Source organism: Laetiporus sulphureus (genome assembly GCF_001632365.1).
Source record: "Laetiporus sulphureus 93-53 unplaced genomic scaffold LAESUscaffold_18, whole genome shotgun sequence".
Classification (NCBI taxonomy): domain Eukaryota; kingdom Fungi; phylum Basidiomycota; class Agaricomycetes; order Polyporales; family Laetiporaceae; genus Laetiporus; species Laetiporus sulphureus.
In genome coordinates, this window is record NW_024468527.1 from 344,868 (window position 1) to 362,345 (window position 17,478).

General features: G+C 53.0%; 6 protein-coding genes across 6 annotated transcripts; 3 read left to right on the plus strand and 3 right to left on the minus strand.

Annotated features, from left to right (window-relative positions):
- Window positions 1–182: 182 nt before the first annotated feature.
- Window positions 183–3,948, minus strand: LAESUDRAFT_652760 (RdRP-domain-containing protein; the record flags this gene model as incomplete). The annotated part of the gene is made up of 3 exons (XM_040904377.1): window positions 183–1,052; window positions 1,114–1,310; window positions 1,377–3,948. 3 exons carry the CDS (start codon window positions 3,946–3,948, stop codon window positions 183–185), a joined length of 3,639 nt encoding a protein of 1,212 aa, XP_040764617.1.
- Window positions 3,949–4,548: 600 nt separating this feature from the next.
- LAESUDRAFT_652446 (uncharacterized protein) lies at window positions 4,549–4,901 on the minus strand (the record flags this gene model as incomplete). Its single annotated transcript, XM_040904363.1, has 3 exons — window positions 4,549–4,629; window positions 4,685–4,767; window positions 4,820–4,901. The coding sequence occupies 3 exons, from the start codon at window positions 4,899–4,901 to the stop codon at window positions 4,549–4,551; spliced, it is 246 nt and encodes an 81-aa protein (XP_040764618.1).
- A 136-nt stretch (window positions 4,902–5,037) lies between these two features.
- Window positions 5,038–9,814, plus strand: LAESUDRAFT_812541 (uncharacterized protein). The gene is made up of 9 exons (XM_040914414.1): window positions 5,038–5,357; window positions 5,410–5,487; window positions 5,537–5,562; window positions 5,621–5,784; window positions 5,835–6,042; window positions 6,094–6,126; window positions 6,184–7,155; window positions 7,206–8,323; window positions 8,373–9,814. The coding sequence occupies exons 1-9, from the start codon at window positions 5,092–5,094 to the stop codon at window positions 9,390–9,392; spliced, it is 3,885 nt and encodes a 1,294-aa protein (XP_040764619.1). The 5' UTR covers window positions 5,038–5,091; the 3' UTR covers window positions 9,393–9,814.
- Window positions 9,815–10,854: 1,040 nt separating this feature from the next.
- On the plus strand, window positions 10,855–11,809 carry LAESUDRAFT_140868 (uncharacterized protein). Its single transcript, XM_040901324.1, has 3 exons — window positions 10,855–11,126; window positions 11,185–11,662; window positions 11,718–11,809. The coding sequence occupies exons 1-2, from the start codon at window positions 10,951–10,953 to the stop codon at window positions 11,432–11,434; spliced, it is 426 nt and encodes a 141-aa protein (XP_040764620.1). The 5' UTR covers window positions 10,855–10,950; the 3' UTR covers window positions 11,435–11,662; window positions 11,718–11,809.
- Window positions 11,810–13,154: 1,345 nt separating this feature from the next.
- On the plus strand, window positions 13,155–14,545 carry LAESUDRAFT_736737 (uncharacterized protein; the record flags this gene model as incomplete). Its single annotated transcript, XM_040910716.1, has 2 exons — window positions 13,155–13,424; window positions 13,493–14,545. 2 exons carry the CDS (start codon window positions 13,155–13,157, stop codon window positions 14,543–14,545), a joined length of 1,323 nt encoding a protein of 440 aa, XP_040764621.1.
- A 793-nt stretch (window positions 14,546–15,338) lies between these two features.
- LAESUDRAFT_725633 (NAD-P-binding protein) lies at window positions 15,339–17,368 on the minus strand. Its single transcript, XM_040908854.1, has 12 exons — window positions 17,286–17,368; window positions 17,213–17,220; window positions 17,104–17,157; window positions 17,042–17,047; window positions 16,844–16,989; window positions 16,750–16,793; window positions 16,634–16,693; window positions 16,434–16,584; window positions 16,243–16,380; window positions 15,916–16,192; window positions 15,774–15,856; window positions 15,339–15,715 (listed from the first exon to the last, which is right to left on the minus strand). Exons 1-12 carry the CDS (start codon window positions 17,320–17,322, stop codon window positions 15,457–15,459), a joined length of 1,263 nt encoding a protein of 420 aa, XP_040764622.1. The 5' UTR covers window positions 17,323–17,368; the 3' UTR covers window positions 15,339–15,456.
- Window positions 17,369–17,478: the final 110 nt, after the last annotated feature.

Sequence of the window (17,478 nt, forward strand, 5' to 3'; positions counted from 1 at the left end):
CGTGACCGAGCAAGGATCTCGCACTGTGCTGTGAGTCTAGTCAATTTGTAAGATGTTACTGTACATGTGTGGATGCCGTTTGCTACGTAAATCATTTCCCTTCCATAACGTCTTAGCCATTTGCAAGACTGCGATGTTGCTCCGTTTGAACATAGTAATGGACCTGCGTCACACCGCTATATTCACCTCAAAAGCCTCTGATCCTCCTGCTCTATATCTTTGATCGCATCGAATGCCTCGCCAAGAGCTATCCAAGCGAAACTGCGAGCCCCGAAATAGTCGTCCTGAATGAGAGCGACCTTGTACGCGATCCACGCTCGCAACAAGGACTCTTCGGAAGGGGTGTCGTCGTCGCCCGATATGCCAGCTCGAACGCTCTCGACGAGGCTTGCCGTCTGTTCCCTCAGCTGGGACATCATATCCTTGCGTCTCCGTGGTTGTGATGACCTGGCGACAATTGTACCCACGACCGCCTCCTCTTCCGTGAGCATAGCGTCGCGAGAATACGAGAGCGTGTGATCAGCGCATATCGTGCGGAGCTGAGCCGAATAAGATCGAAATAGCTCCCACATAGTCTCTATCAGGGACTCCTCGACGTCGACATCCTCAGGAATCGGGATGTACTCCGATATACGGTGCTCAACCGTGAGCTGCACGTAGTTGTCCTCGCGTGGTTCATACGATTGGAACTCCTGGACAATATCCGCCAGGTCAAACTCCTGCCCGTCTTTTAGATGTCGACGTTGTGCTCGTGACGCTTTGGTAGCAGTCCTCAGTGCAGGCAACTCGATTTCACGGAACAACCGCCCAATGGCTCTGTTGCTTTCGTAATACCTGGGAGATTCTCTGACTAGAGTTTCCGGCGCATTCCAGTCGGGTTTCGCTCGGAATTTGAGTTGCGGGATCCTATCAAGAGGGACGGGGTTTCCGCTCTTGGGATAGTCGACGGCATCGCTATGCAGTTGTGCGAGTCGCAAGCAGTCAGGATCCAAGATTCCTTGACTGCTCTGGTCTGCAATGATGAGCCAGTTTATAGCAATAATTCCTAAGGTCTAAGAACCCGATTGGTCAATAAGGGCATCCTTGCTGCGGGGAGTCGGGCTTCCAACTTACGTCGCTGTTAATGTACTCCGCAACGAAATCTGCGACGTCTTCGATCGTGCTCTCGTGGTCCACGGTCTTTCTCTTCGCTGGGTCATATGAGGCCGCCGCATATGTACGTCGTGGATGAAGATCCGGCATTGTTGTGACATTGTACACATCGCCGTCTAAGTCACCGCCTCCAAGGCAAGACGGCAGAGGACGAGCACCTAGAGGCAAGCGAAAGTTACGTGGACGTGAGCACTAATTCGAGCCTTGAAATTCCCTTAGCCTACCTTTGATTGAGAACACGACACTGTTGGGCAATGACTCCTTCTGGAACGGGGAGCCAGGAGGCGGTCTACCGATTGCGTGCACAATCTGCACATCTCCGGGATGAATGGTGGGTGACCGCGATATCAAAACGGGACCTTCGAGATAGAATGGCTCGTTCTGGTCTTGACTATCAATGCAAACAAATATCTGCCCTTCTTCTAGGTAGCCGTGCACATCAGCTACTCCAACCACGGTCCACCCTTGGGGAACCGGGATCCGAGCATGATGTTTGAGCTCTCTGAGGACATGATTGACAGCGAAATCCATCATTTGCTGCCAGAAGATGTCCTTCTTGAGAGGCCCAATACTAAGCCGATGAAGATGCAGCATGGTAGAAGTTAGTCGATAGGATGCTCCAAGACCATACGCCTCCAGCAAGCGTGCTGATAGCTCGAGAGACTTCACCGCACCTTGTGCTCTGCGTACTGCATCCTCTTGGAGGGCTAGGAAGACCTCGTACGGTACTCCAAGCCCTTCCAAGAGCATTATCAGCGGCCGGTTAAGATAGTATGGACCCGGTTTGTCAAATGCCCTTGCAATTTCGACTTCCATCGAGTTGGGGGAGTCGAACTTGATCATAGATGGACGCAGACATATGCTGCGGCCCTTGAGCGTGTAATCGACACTAAGCATGCCCTTGGATCCCATGAACCGAATTTGGAATAAACGAGGATATGTTTTTGTACGTCGAGCACGCCGCCGCTTCAATCTTAGTTCCATCCAAATCTCCCTAGCAAGCTCTGCTGAAAGTGTGCCGACTCCGTCCGTGAAACAGTACCTATCCTCGCTGTCCATGACGTCATCCAAGGGCATGACCTCCTCCGGTTCAATTGCAATTGAGGAATCTGTTGTGGTGAATGCTTGTGACATCCGCGCGGCATATCGTGCAGGACAGTATATCAACTGTGGGTCGAAGGCTAAGTCCCGAAACGATCCCAGGCTCTTCCGAATGGTTGTAGCATTGACTGTGGTGCCATCGATATGCACGAATTCTTTGACGAACCACACCGAATGTTCTTTCAACGCAGATTGTGAATATGCAAGGAAGTCGAAGTGTCGACCAGCAACAGTCATGCCGTGGACGAGGAGGTGCTTGACGGTACGATTAATGAAGGTCCGACCGTCAACCTCACGATCAAACCGGTGAGTGAGTCTCGTCTCGTCAACGAAACTGACGCGGAGGAAACTGTCCTGGTTGGCAACATATCGGCGCATTACTCTGTTCGATCGCTCCGGAAACGGACCCTCGAGATAGGATGTTGTCGGGGTAACGATGACACGAAGGCATTCAAAGTTGTCAGTCGAGATAGGTTGGATCGGCGCAATCGGACTCTGCAAGTATCTCCTCCATGATCGAGAGAAGAACTGTTCCACCGCGTCTACCGGTATCTCAGACCCATCTCCATACCATAACGTTGCTTTCAGTTCGGAGCCGAAGTCGCGAAGGAAAGTGCTTGTCATTGCGGTCCCTCTTGCCTCGACCATCTGCTCGATGCGCGGCCGCAGGCTCAGGAGCTCCTTCATGTCGATGAGATAGCTGCGTGACAGCGCTTCAACTTGAAATGCCACCTTCCAGTCTAAATCTGCAATCCATGAACTATACATGTGGCGAACGGTGGAAGAGAATAGGTCTCTCTTCTGGACGGAATAGGTGTAATCGTGGCACGTCATGTGTGCGATGTCACGAAAATATTGGAAGGTATCCAGATCCGCCTGTGAGGTGCAAACAATGCGAAGCGCGAGAGACGTGTAGGGGGCGATCTCAGCGTGTGTGTCGTCGAATGATGTCCAACGATGGCGGGTGGGCGCATTTGCTCGCGTGAATAGATTGGCAAGCAACGCAATGAGTTCTGACTGGTCAGGCTCGATTTCGAAGGAAGGAGGGTGGTTGAGGTGGAAGAATAGAACCGGCATACGCATGCCATCGCGCGTGCCATCAGGAGCAGCACCAAGCCAGTAAACCTGTGCGGCACGAATCGCAATTATACGACTCTGTTTGACGTCCGGTACCTTGATGCGAAATTCGCGTCTGTCTTCGTTGTAAGCCATACTGCCCCTGATAGCGCATTGCTTCTCCCATTCGATGGAGAAAATGTTATCTCTGCACACCCATCCAAATTGGAGCGTACTGACAGAGACTGCATGAGACTGTAATTCATTGGCTTGGGCATCCCTCTCCTCGATCATCCTAGGATCGATATATGGGAGGCGCCTAATCATCTCTAGGACGTCCTCCTTCGCTTCTCGTTTGCCTGGAAGGAATTTGATCCTGGAACCACCAATAACAATGGGTTTCTGAGACGTATTACCCCCGTATTCCTCTAGAAATTCTTGACCGATCTCTATCGTAGGCACGGTTAGGAAACCCACCGGAGCACGCCCTTTTTTGTTAGATATGCGAACTTCAAAATTGATAGGATTGTTACCCGCAGTACGACGACCGAAGTCGGGAGAGTGTAGCTCTGTCGCAATGCGGATTTTGAGCTGGTTGGGGGTCAAGGACATGGGTAGGTTGCACATGAAGATGTCCATGTCTTCTACAGGCGAACCGAGATATTGTAGAAACTGTGAGAAGATATGGGAAAGATAGAGAGGGGCCAATATCCGGATTATGACCCAGAGGGTGCTTATATACGAGCGCTTGAGATTGGCTGGGCGGCGGCCGAACCAGGACTGATAGAAGCTGACCACAGCCTCGCGTATCGCTCATGCGACCTGCACTGCACACCCTGTTTAGACCATATTGTCCCCATACGTGCAATCCATGCACATGGACATATGAAACGCTCACCTCTAAACGCCGGCCGGTATCTCGAGGTCCGACTGTAAATAGTCGCTGCTGGACCGTTACCAGAGGCGCCAGAAAATATGCAAGGGGTACATCAGATGCACATAAATGTGGTTGGACAATGAAGGACGAAGGGACGACAAGACGAAGCTCACCTGAGACTTTTGCTGATCTTTCACTTGAAAAATACCTAGTTTCACTATCGAAGATGTTGCAGCGTTTCATTACCTATAGTTGTGGACGCACGGCTAACATTCGAGAGATTATTCGGGCACCGACTTCTACGCATGTCAATGTCGATTCTTACGCATAAAGGCGAATAGGGAGCCTCGGGCGACTCACATCTACCGCAGGGGTAACGTCAGACTTGGCAAAATCTGTTTCAGTTCTCTACGGCCTGACGCTAATTTGTCTTCGATGAGATTCTGATATGAAGTCCGTAAGCCATATGTGAGACGGGACAAAAACATAAAGACGCACTACGTCTTCAATGTACTTATTTCTCTCAAACTCGGCGCGAATCCAGGCGATAGTCTCTTTACGAGCGATTGGGTCAGGGATAGCTGGCTATCAAGTGAGCATTGCCGAACACGGAGCACGAAGATTGGCTCGCACATCGTGATCCTCGAATAACTTGCCGATAGAGATTTAGTACGCGTTGCTGCAAGACAAAATGCTTGAGAGTCAGTTGCTGCATGGCATCGCTGCGCTAGCAAAGCTTGATGGATGCGTAGATGTTGGAGAGACTGACTGGCGATCGTGGTCTTGCCGCTGCAAGGCGCAGTTGTAAATTCGCGAAGGAAGTTTCAAGTCCCGCGCTTGCTGGCTGGTCGACCCCGACTTCTGCACCCACTGCGCTCTCTCTCAAACCCTTCTGACAACAAGACATGGCCTCTGTCGATACTGACAATCATAAGCAAGATGAGATTGAAACAGCTCTCCAATCCGACACTGCAGTCGATAACCTGGCCGATGCCGTGGCGCAAATCGCCGTCCTTGAAGACACCGAAACATCAGACCATTCTACTCATGAAAGCCCAGGCAGGAACACGAGACCTTTCCGCTCGTATACTCGTGCACAGATTCTGTACTTAGCCTACTCGCCATTGGTCCAGCCTCCCCATGATATGCCCCCTTTGAAAGAGTGGTTTGGGTGCGTCTACTCGTGCACCTCCGTGTTCAGTCATTGACATCTGCTTCTACAGAGATTGGCACGAGCAGCTTATCACTGCAAAGAAAGACCCGGAAACATCTGGCACTTCGCTGAGTGCTAGGGACAGACGGTCAGTAGGCGGTTGCTCATTATCTGCAGTGGTACTGAGTGAATGGTAGCTTCCGACGGGACCTCGATGACGGAGGTATGTCTTTTGTCGTTTTTTGCTGGAAGAGTGTTTCTGAGTACTGTCGTTGACACAGAGAACCCGAAACAATCATTTCGGGCGACGCTTTCCCAACCTTCTCAGATGGGCAACTTCAGACACCAGTCACTTCGTACTAACGACCGCGACAAGGACAAAGATTTGGAGCGGGAGAGGGAACGCGACCTTAGAGATAAAGAAGGTCAAGAGCGGTTAAGAAATGTGCGTTGCAGTTACTTTCTTCCCTATTTCGCTTCTTAACCCGAGTATAGCTATCTGACAAGTATGATCGTGATCGACTCGCCCTTTCCGCCTCCAGCAATATCCGTACCAAAGAACGAGACTCTGCTCCTCATTTGGTGTCCGGTGCGACGAGTAGACTCGGTCAGACGCAAAATTCTTCCTCGACCTCACGCCGCAATGAGACACGAGACGTGCCGAAGCGCAAGATCGGTGAGAGTAGCGAGGATTGGAGAAGAGGTGCGTTTCCGTTCATTTACGCTCGATTTGCAGTAACTGATGTCGTTTTAGGATCAGAACCTGCACGCTCAGGCCGAGACGATCGTGAGTAGGATTTGTTTTATATTCTCCGTGCACAATCCTCATAAACACCTTGCATAGGCTCTGATAACTCTAGGAGGGATCGCGAGAGGCCACGATCCCGGGCTCGGGAGTCGTCAAGAACAAGACGTGAGCCGTCGTCAACCAGGCGCGACCGCGACGAGAGAGACAGAGAAAGGGAAAGGCTCCGTGATCGCAGAGGCGATGGCGACCGCGACGACCTTCGCAGAGACAAGGAGGAGTACTCCCGTCGTGAGCGTGATGACAGTCGTCGTAGAGAGTGGGACGACTTCTACAATCGTAGTGACCGGGACCGAGAGGACGTCTCTCAGAGGGACTCTCGAGGGAGGTATCGCCCCAAGGACTCTGAGCGAGACTCGGAGGAAGATCCAAGACGTTGGAATGACGATGGCAAACGCGACGAACGAATTGCTACGAGGCGCGAACGTGAGCGGGAGCGAGTATGGGACAGGTATGACGAACGCGACCGTGAAAGGCCCAATGGTTCTGACGATCGCGATACCCGATCGCGACGTGGGGTGGGACGAGAAAGGAGGCCCGGGGGCGCTGGTGATGATTCCAAAGACAATGATGACCGCAGAGATAGGAATAGAGAAGCAGAACCAGCATGGATGGAAACATACGTTCCCTCCACCTCTGGGGGTGGGATTCTTGGTGGGAAATCTGGTGATGGTGAGTTAGATGGCATCCAAGCGTGGAAGAAGGGCATGAAAGAGAAGGAGCGGCTACAAAGAGAGAACAGCGCTTCATTGGAGGCCACTCAGAAGCCTGAAGCCAAGCAGGCGAGCTCTGCATCTACAGCCGCATCCCAGGATTCCTCTAACACCCCGGAGAACCAGCTGGATGAAATACAGATTTTCAAGCAGATGATGAAACGCGAGGCGGACAAGAAGGAAAACGAAAAGCAGTCGACCGCTTCGCCAGAACCAGGACCGCAGATGGGACCGGCCCTGTCGCGCGCGCAAAGCTTCGCGTCTGCCTTCATGCTGGAACAACTGACGACTGGGAACGGTGTGTTTCGTGTTTCCTGTATTGATGCGCCCCCTCATCGTTTCCAACAGACGAACGTGCTGCTTCTAACTCACACCCTTCGCAAGGAACTGCAGAGTCGCAGCAATCGAGCAATGGACGTTCCAGAGTATCAAGTGGTCAACAGCTTCCGGCTGGTCTCTCGTCATTGAGCCGACTGACTATCTCACAAGGCGAAGGGCGGCAATCATTTATGTCCGTGCTGGCCTCCTCTGCCTCGAGAGAATCTGCCTCTCCCACCAACCTCGGTAACACCACTATTCAGTCCGCCGAGCGATCGTCGGACGGACAACAGCCGATCGTCTCGCACGTCACTCCTAGTATTCCTTCAGCAACGGTTTCATCCTCGCAGCTTTCTGACTTTGCATCCTTGGAAACGTCTGCTTCAGCCTCATCTGCTGCCTCTGTTTTCAATCCCCCGCCCGGTTCCCGTCTTCTTGCCTTCGGCTCTCGCAGTGCACCTGGTCCTGACGCGTTGTCGTCCAAGTTGCAGCCCACCTTAGATTCTTCTATCAGTCAGTTACCCCCTCCTGGTCTACCCGGCCTTACTGCGCAGAAGTCGACAGCCATGCCCCCTTCAATGCCCAATCTTTCCCTGCTGGCCGAGTCCGCTGGCCTGGATGCTCACTTTGTGACCAATGCCAAACGTACCCCTACAGATTCTGTGCGAGGTTTCAGGAGCTTCTCTCCCCACGGCAATTTGGTTTCCTCGTCTGCTACATTTGAACACCTGCACGAAGAAATATCAATAGAACAATTGAACGATTTGCGGCGAGCATCTGCTGTCGAACGTGCAGCGTTCGGTCTTCCAAATGAGACAGTTGCTCCCTATGCGGAAATGGCCGGGACGCAGGGCGGTCCCGCCAGCTACTCTCCGAGCAATTCTGTTGAACTTGGTGGAAACATCCCGGGCGCTGCCAACTATGCCAGTGGCAAAGGGAGTCGTTTCGCAAAGTTCTTCGACTCCAAAGTAAGAGATGCAACTCTCGTCGGTGGTGGCAGGAAGGCACCAGGTCCTCCTGGTTACGTGTCGAATTCACCTCATCCCGATCTCAGACAGCCTGGCGTGGGCTTGAATGGGACTAATGGCACTCCCGGGGATACGAGGACGATGGAGGATATTTTCGCTATGCTGCAGAATTCGGCGCAGGTCTGTATAGAAATCGCATTCTCAAACATAAATACTCATATTTTCCCAGCAGCAGAGCCACCGTGTTTCCCCGCAAATTCCCTCCGCCGGTCGCATGGCGTCCATCGCGTACGGGCAAAACCATCCCGATCTTCACAATCTGCAGCAGCCGATTCATTCTCAACACCAATTCGCTCAGAATAGTCAGTTCGACTCGCTATATGACAGCCGTCTCGATGACCGAAATTTCGTGCCCGACGGCATGGTCCCTGGGCTGCGTCCCGCACCGCCGCGTTCTCGCAGCAGAGAAGCCAGTGGTGTGCTCTTCAACGAACAGCTTGACGACCCACTGCACTTCAACGTCCGCCTTCAGCAGCAGCGCAACCTGGAGCAAATGTTTTCTGGTTCGGTTTCATCCGTGTATTCCCAGCAGCAGGCTGCAATGATGCGGAATGGAGGTCTACCCCTCCAACAGCCGCAGTTCCGAGGCGCTCCTTCACCTATCCTGAACCAGAATCCTCTCGGCCCGCAGCGACTGCCTCCTGGGCTGGCAAACCTTGGCGGGCGGCCGCCTCACGACCCTTCGCAGTACTTGGGTGGTCCCATGGGTGGGCTGGGGGGAGGTTTGCAGAGCGGTCTCCACAGTGGAGCGACGGCTGGTCAGCAGTCGTTCAATAACTATGGTGGAAACGGTGGTGCGCTAGGATTTGTCGGTGGCCCACAGATTCGCAGCCCGTCAGGCCCACAGGGTCCTTTGGCCGTGAATTCCATGGCGGGCCTTGGGATTCAGAACAACATGGACCTACGTGCTGCCAACCAAGCGCATCTCCTGGGTCTTAGCGGAGGTAGTGTCGGCGGGGGATTGCGAGGACAGGGGCCAGGTTTTGGTCCTCATCATGTCCCATCAGGACAGCCATCCGTCTCGCATCTGGCAATGCGTCAGCAGCAGCAACAACAGCAACAACTTCCTCCTCATCTGATGTCCCATCTGCTTCCACCTCACCTCCAGCAGCAGCAAGGTCTTCCTGGCGGGAACGTGCAGGGTGCGCAAGATTTGATGGCTCTTCTGATGGGCGGTCACCGGGATTAGATTTCGACCCTCCTTTTTGCGGCGTAATTACGCTACATGCTGGCGTGCTCCCTGGCGCTTTCTTGCGGTGCCTGCCGTGATGACAAGTTGTCGCCGTGCGTGATTGCTATCCAGCCTAACCTCGATGTGAAAGATGTAACGCCCTTGGCGAAAGGGCTGCACATGGGCCAACGATTCGTTTATTTTGCTGCCAATACTAGTACTGTACATATACATATTCGTGCGTTCGTGGACTTGTAGGCTGCAGAATTCCATGACGATGTATATACCGCCTCCCGATTTGTTTGTGGTAAGGTCTTCACTGTGTGTCTGTCTGATGCGTCATATTCTCTTGGGGATCGTGCCACTAATGGAGTGATGTGCCTTGGCCTAGAGGTGAAATGCAATGGCCATGGTCTGTATGCGAGTCGTATCGAGCTCGTGGGTTGCGGCTGATATTCCGGACCGGCTGGGAACCCCTCGTGTGATACAGGAAGCTCCTGTGAGTTCATCCGAGTCGCAACCTTCGGACCCGTGTAGGTGTTACAAGAGGAAGACGGGTTTCTGTCCTCGACCTTCCTGTGTAGTGCCCACTGACTCTGCTAGGCGGCCTGCAGGTTGCACGAGCTGATCTGGGACCAGAAAGGCAGGAGCAGGGTGCCGTCATTCGGCATGAGATCGATCGGAGATGCAGGCGACGGTTTAGGCAGATGCGCGCCGACGATGCGGATGCAGCAGCTTCACGGTACATCCATGCCTGGACTCGTGAGTCTGCGACGTATCGATTAGGAACACTAGACTCGAATTAAAGCTTTCCCATATCATAGCGCAATCGGTGTGAAACAATGCGCTGAAAGCAGATCTGCATAACAAACCCGGATTGGCGTCAATGACTCGGATAGTGAACCCCAGGGCTTGATGGAAGACGAGAACAGATATATGCTTTCAAATGCGCACCAGGCTTTTCTCCTCTGGGCATGAGACTATTACGACCACGGCGAAGAGAGAATTGCATCATTCAAATGTCTTACTAGCTTTGTTACCAATCTACTGCTTCCTGGACAAGTGTGACGCTTCCATTGGTGGGCTGCTTTATCTCCTATGAAGTCGTCATGTAACGCGCTTGATTGCGGATAAGGCTCCCACCTACGGGGGTCGTTCACGACGGCTAGAAGCCTTTGATGAACAGTCTGCCATGCATTCTACGTTACGGCGGCAGGAGCGTGGTGATATAGATGGCCGTGCTTTTATGCTGGCGCTCGAGCACCCCAGGACAGGTGAAGTTCGGCATGTGAATCGCCTCGGGGCCGTATGTGAGCGGCGAACAGGACATATATCACGACCCCATCCGCAGCTATCATACCGCGATACCCGGCCCCTGACATGATGCAAAGTCTAGATACCGAGACGGCTGAACACTGGATACCGGCACCTTCACGCATCGATGGCGTGCGTCCCTTGATCCAGAGCACATGTAAAACGTTCACGAGAGAGTAAAGAATGTCAGCAGTACGTCAATCGGTTACGCAAACGCAAATTGCAGTCAGCTGGATACGAGCGTCTGGAAGAGAAGATAAGCATGAATGATGTCGAAATTCTCTTACGGAGAATAACGAGGCCTTCTCAGTTTGATCGTGCACTATTCGGCCTTCGATGTTTTAGGACACCCACCTTACATTTGTTACTAGTTCGTTACGTCGGGCTCGCAACATGCATACCGCTCGGTGGCGGCCCTAGTGCGATATTGATGCGTATGTGAATGGCCAAGGTGACATTTGCGAGGATTGCCGAGCGCTGATATCGTCACAATCAGAACGGTCGCAGGGGCACGGACCTCCCATGCAAGTGCCTGCACATGCTCCAGAGCGCCCAAGACTTCAATAGTCGATGCCATCAGACCTAACGTCAGCATCAGTGCAGAACAAGACCCGTTTGTTCTCGAATTGCTCTTTGGAGAACCTTCGGAGACAGATGGCTATGAGGCTTACCTGAATAGCCAAAGGAGGGACAGAGTTTTGACACTTCTACGCCTGCAGGCAGGCAACGTGGTACGGTTCATGTAGCAAATAGTGGCCAATGGGCGGTGAATCCCGGAGAATCTTATGTCAGATAGGTAGGGTATAGAAAATTTGCGGTAGCACACGCTTCGTGCGCCGTGGGGCTGCCTACGCCTTCGTCCACGTCGCAAGCCTGGGGCTTCAGTTCAAGACTGGAATAGTTTGCGCACGATCTTAGCATATCTCCCGTGCTTACTTGCCCTTATACCCAGCCAGAGCGGCTGAAGCGTAGGTGTGAGCATCGGGTCGCCGTTTCCCGATATACATTTCGCTCACTGTCGTCCCACAGCTTCCCACAATTTGGCTTCCGACCTTGCAGTATAGCGAATCGAACTCGGCAATCTTCGCCAGTAGTCTTTCTTTCATCTCATTTTCTACTACACATTGCTTCACCTCGCGTAATTGGACGGCCCGCAAGTATTGTCACAAGCTCCGCATTTAATTCAAGTCTCGTCTTTCGGTCTTCAAGAACAAAGCTAGCCGACGTTCGTTGGAACATGTGAGTGATTCTTTTGTTCTGTGCTTTACGTTGGCCTGCACATCATGCACGTTCTGCTTCTGGAATTGGTGGAACTGGAAATGCAAAGTTGCAATGTAACAAGGTCGATCTATCGGAAGTGCGTCGCCGCTCTAGCGTCGCCGTTCACGCGGCACAGCGGATTTCGGATTTCGTTATCGATTGTGACGGTTTGCCATGACAAGAATACTGATTATCGCGGCAGATACTTTCAGTTTTCGACAGCGAGGATACCGTCGGCGGTGAGCATTCCTGCATGCGTGATATTGGTCGGCGCTGATTCGGAGGCTATGATAGAATTGCGAAGAGAACGAGGGCCCGACTAGTCACGGAACAAGGTAAGCTGCACGCTAGTAGCGAGCGAGGCAGGGCGGTGTCGGGAAACGTGGACCGTGGGGGATTCTGCAATTGGATAAAAGCGGGCGGATCCGTGAGGCCGGCCAGATCTTGATTGCAGCTCCGCTTAGAATCGCTGATGGCTCGACGCATGTGGCTGAATTGATCGCTGCGCCAGTGCCGTGTACCCGGTTCCCATATACATAATTCTGCGCCTGCCTCTTTCATCCCTTCCCCCCACTCCTCGACGTCGTCTCTCGTGTCCCCGACGACGCCGACGTTCTCCCTTTATCTCCTCACTCACTCCTGCGGACGCTGACCTCATATTTCTTCCTCACTTTCAGCATTCCCGCTTCTCCTCTCTGTCTATTCTGCTCATTTCTACACCGTCGTCGCCGGTTGTCTTGTGAACTTATCTGTAAGTCAATTTTCTCTTCTTCTAGTGTATTCACGATATGCTACGATGTCCAGTCGAATAATGCCGTCGCCGACCTTCCATCTGTGTCCGGCGTGCTGACGATCGGACGCGTGCTCGTTTTCGCTGCGATCGTCTGCGACGTGACTAGAGCTCGAGTGAAGTGGCCTGCGCGCCGTCTGCGCCGCTGACTTGGAATGTTTCCGGAAGATCTCGTTACGGCCGTGTTGGCAGACGAGTGAACGCTCCTGTTCTCTTCAACCCTCTCCTCCTCGCCCTCTTCAGCACACCGCGCATCCTTGTCCCACGGGCGTGGTGGACGCGTTGGGTGCTCTTCATCTCTTGCACCCATGTCTCCTACTCTTGGAAGTTCACGAGTACCGACTGATGGTTCCGCCTCCGCGAGCAGTTCCCAGGTACAGCAGCTACACTCGTCATCAACGTTCTCTGCAGTAGACATGAAGGAAATCTCGGCTGTCTCAAACAAGGCTGCGCGACTCGCTATATACCCAAAGAGTCGCCACTCTCCCTATGGTGTGTCAAAGTCTCGGAAGGCGTCTCCCCTCTGTCCGCCGCAAGATCCTGTCCGCAAAACGCCGCGTGCCACCCGGGCTGATCTCCTGGCTCAGCGACAACGAGATTTACGGATCATGGTGTTACGGAGGGAGGGAGTCTTCATGGAGGACGAGTATGGTGAAGAGATTAAGAATTACATGCACGAGATGGAGGTCAGTCCTTTCGCAAGTCTACGTCGCGTTCATCACTTTGCTCAATGCTGAGCTCGTCGAACGTTCAGCGAAGCACTAGGTCTTCATTGGAACAAATGGATCAGCAGCCGGAAATTAGATGGCATATGCGGCCCTGTCTGGTTGACTTCCTCGTCGAGATCCATTTCTCGTTTCGTCTACGCCCGGAGACCCTATACCTCACCCTAAACATCATTGATCGTTACGTCTCCCGTCGGGTCGTCTATGTCAAGCACTATCAGCTCGTTGGATGCGCCGCCCTTTGGATCGCAGCAAAGTTCGAGGACACGAAGGAACGCGTCCCTACCGTACAGGATCTCGCGCACATGTGTGGGGATACGTATGCCGAGTGCGCCTTCATACAGATGGAGGGACACGTTCTGTCGACGATCCAGTGGGCATTGGGTCACCCTACGGCTGAGGTGTGGATGCGGCTGCTATGCTGCGAGACGTACATCGAGGAGCTCAAGGTGCAGCACGTCGCGCGCTTCTTGATGGAGATCACTCTGTTCTATCGGGAGTTCGTCAAATACCTCCCGTCGGCGATTGCCTTGGGCTCACTCACATTGGCGCGATTCCTTTGCGGAAAAGATTGTCGTATGCTTGAGCAAACTGAAGAATCTTTGGAGATTGTCGACCTCCTTGACAATCGGTTGGCACAGCACGTCAACGACCTCTCCGAGACATTGGTCAAAAAGTACTCATACGCATTCTACTCGAAAGCTGCGACATTCGTCATCCAGTACTATCTTCAGGGCGGTCGGTTCGAAAATCATTCGCTCCTTGTTCTCCCAGTGACGCCTGTCCGGGCGACCTCACCGAAGATCAACACTCCCATGAGTGTTTCAACCACCGCTTCAGACCTTTCAGACGACATGCCTGCCACCCCTACGAGTCCGACATTCCCCAGCGACATGTTCTCGGGACCGTTGACCTCGGATGACAAGGAGAATCTCCCTTCGCCGATCTTCGAGCCTGTCATCAATAAGGCGCAGGTGGAATCGACACCTGATCAGTTCCTCCCGCACGAGTTCGTCACCATTTCGCGTCCTGCCCTCCATTCCTTGAATGCCCCTTCGCCTCGGGCAGTGGTGGCTTCGTGAGGTCAAACGGATGACTGTACAGTGAAATCCTCGGCTCGGTCGCTCTGTAGCTGACGTGTACAGGTTTCCAACGTTCTCGCCGTCATTCTATCCACCAGTCTCGAACCCCTTCGCAAAATGTACCACTACATACCATAAACGTCGTTTACTCGGCATATCAACCGCAATCTGTCTCATTCGCATTTTCGTCAACCTCATCCATGCATTCCTCTCTCGTGTCCCTTGTATCTTATTACTCCTTTTATTGTACATATTTCTGTCCCCTGCATCCCCTCAGTTCTGCCACTGTTATTCAACTCAACTTCGTACGTCTCGTCAATGTTGAACACCTTGTTCGCCAGTAACTGTCCTCATAACGCAGTGTAAAACGGCTGATCCTTCATCACTTGTTCACATTCGCATCCTCGTGCAATCCAATCATCATAAAATTATGTCGCAGTGTGCTTACTGACCGCAGTTGCACCAGAGGTTCCCTGATGATGGTCGAAATGTGGGTTGTTCTCATGGCGTCGCTTCCATGCTGATGTAGTGGAATCAAATTCGCTATCGTAACTAGGTGAGGTGAGGGGTGCACATGGATGCGAAACCGCCTTGACATTCATGCAGGGACTAGCATGTGGGAGGCTCCCCAAGATCAGAGGGAATGATTGCAGGATGAACGACCGGAAGCAGAAGTTGCGGTAGTATCTACTGCTGCGAACAGGTCCAGAACATGCTAAGCCCCATACAGTTCGCAACCTTCATGAAGCTTTGTCGCACCTCAACAACGCCGGGTTCACTCGCTTACACGCCTGTCCGGAATTATGGCCAGCCGCGACGAATGTCATAGCCAGAGCAACCGCCTTAGAATACACTTGAACTGAACTCATAAACGCTTCTTCCGTACCCCTTGCTTGACGAATCCCCCGCGTTCACTCCAGGATCCACTCTCCGTTACTATGCTTGATGTCCACCGGCCGCTTCTCATCCAGGCTAATCCGACCAGCGTTGAGGATGGCGGTGGTGAGAACGGTGTTGGCGATCGTCGGAAGGCCGTAAGCATCATAGTCGGCGGGCTTGGCGGTGCCGGCGTTCACGCTGCGAGCGGCGTCGATGAACTTTTCGATGGAGATGTAGCCGTATCCGTGCTGGCCATCGAAGTGCCCGCTCTCGTCGGGGGAGTACTTCATGCTGCACATGAGAACGTTTAACTGCTGAGTAAATGGAAGGATATGGATACGCAGCGCACTAGAAGGGGTTGTACCACGTCTTCCCAGTTTCGTCGTTGACGATGTCATACCCTCGGTGCGCTTGGTCGACGTTGATCTCTCCCTATATCGCCTAATGAAACTCCGCTCTACCACCAAGAGGGACGGGAAGGAGAGACTCACCTTCTCGGCCATGTAATACCACCTTTGCGCAGAATGCACTCCGGACTTCAGCGGGGCCGTCCACGATGCGGTGTATACGGCCGTGCCGCGGTGCCTTGAACTGACGAGCGACTGCCAGTCGACGAGGAGCGTGATGGTGTCTTCCGTTTGGGGTACGCAGTTGTACGGCTCGCTTGTGGCGATACCCGTCGCGGCGCTCGCGATCACGCGAGTCGGGACCGCCTTGCCCTGCATGATCCAGCAGTGAATGTCGATGTGGTGAGAGGACAGGTAGTAGCTGCCCGGCCTGTGAGCATACACAGGTCCAACATGTAGCATCGAGCTGACCTGATGTCGGAATCTTTGCCGGCCCATGCGCGGAACGTCTCCAGCTGGCTTTTGGGCTGACTCATCCATGCGCTGAAGAAGTTGAATTCGCCGAGAGAGGCCGCTTTAGCCTTCGCGTCGCTATACACAGGGTCGAAGCTGGATGATGATGATGAGCGTCCAGCAGGTTTCTGCGCAGTGTATGCACTGACCGCTTATGGTGCTCGACGAAGCAGATCACATTGTGTTTCTTTGCGGCGGCGACAAGGGCGATGTGGTGCGCAAGGATTTGGACGGCGGGCTTTGTGACCAGAACGTGAATGCCGCGTTCGATCGCGTACAATGCGATGGGGTAATGCGTGTCTAGGTACGGCTTGAGCATGTACCCTTGTCAAGACGTGCTGCTACTTACTGTCAGGAGTAAAGATAATGACCGCATCTCCAGGAGACATCTTGTCGACGGCAATTTTGTCTATATGATGTGCCGTCAGCTGGGGATGTCTAGTAAAGCACAGACTACCTGCTCACAAGCCTCTGCGTTGACCGTTGGGCCTTCCGGATATGAGTCAAAACTACGCCGCATGAGGAGAGACTCTCTATGGATACATAAGAGCATACTTACGAGATGTCCATGTCCTTGTAAACCTCGGCAATGTTTTCCTGCAAGTGCTTCCGGATCGCAGGGAACTTGGAGCCGTTCACGCCAACCATACCAAGCCAATCGACCTTGCCCAACCTCCGGAGATCAAAAAGCGTAAGCCCGACGACCTTGGAAATCTGTGAGGGCTTGTGTTTCTCATAATTGACGATAGCCACTTACTCCGATCTAAGAGAATACATGTTTCAGTAATCAGCACGACCTATGAACTTGACCAGACGCACTTTCTTGTCAGACTTGGACGCTCCGGAGCCAGTCCATCCCGTAGTATACTCGCCCTATTCGCACGGCCATGAGCAAAACAGTTCCTTTGCGACTTATCAACGATCGTACGGTACCACCTGCAACGAGAAGTATCACATCGTGAGCCACATTCACAGATGCACGCATGGCTGTCTTCACTTACACATCAGCACATTAAGCTTCTTCATTTCGGACGGCATGGCTGTTTTTCTGTCAGAGTCGCACGAGAGGTGAAAGAGTACGAAGCGGCGGAATGCATGACCTCGTTCGAGAGCTTGCTATAAGTACGCCCGAGGCGAACGAGAGCACCCTCTGAACACCATCGTCCCGGATGCGGGCCGGCCACTGACCCGGCC

Excerpts from the sequence above, each read along its gene's own strand:
- LAESUDRAFT_812541 (XM_040914414.1), top strand. The coding sequence starts at position 5,092 with ATGGCCTCTGTCGATACTGACAATCATAAGCAAGATGAGATTGAAACA. Across the intron at positions 5,563-5,620 it reads ACGGGACCTCGATGACGGAG|AGAACCCGAAACAATCATTT; the intron begins GTATGTCTTTTG and ends TCGTTGACACAG. Across the intron at positions 7,156-7,205 it reads ACAACTGACGACTGGGAACG|ACGAACGTGCTGCTTCTAAC; the intron begins GTGTGTTTCGTG and ends CGTTTCCAACAG.
- LAESUDRAFT_140868 (XM_040901324.1), top strand. The coding sequence starts at position 10,951 with ATGAATGATGTCGAAATTCTCTTACGGAGAATAACGAGGCCTTCTCAG. Across the intron at positions 11,127-11,184 it reads AGTGCGATATTGATGCGTAT|AACGGTCGCAGGGGCACGGA; the intron begins GTGAATGGCCAA and ends CGTCACAATCAG.
- LAESUDRAFT_725633 (XM_040908854.1), bottom strand. The coding sequence starts at position 17,322 with ATGCCGTCCGAAATGAAGAAGCTTAATGTGCTGATGT. Across the intron at positions 16,585-16,633 it reads CATTATCTTTACTCCTGACA|ACACGCATTACCCCATCGCA; the intron begins GTAAGTAGCAGC and ends AGCCGTACCTAG. Across the intron at positions 16,193-16,242 it reads GGCAAAGATTCCGACATCAG|CTACTACCTGTCCTCTCACC; the intron begins GTCAGCTCGATG and ends CAGGCCGGGCAG.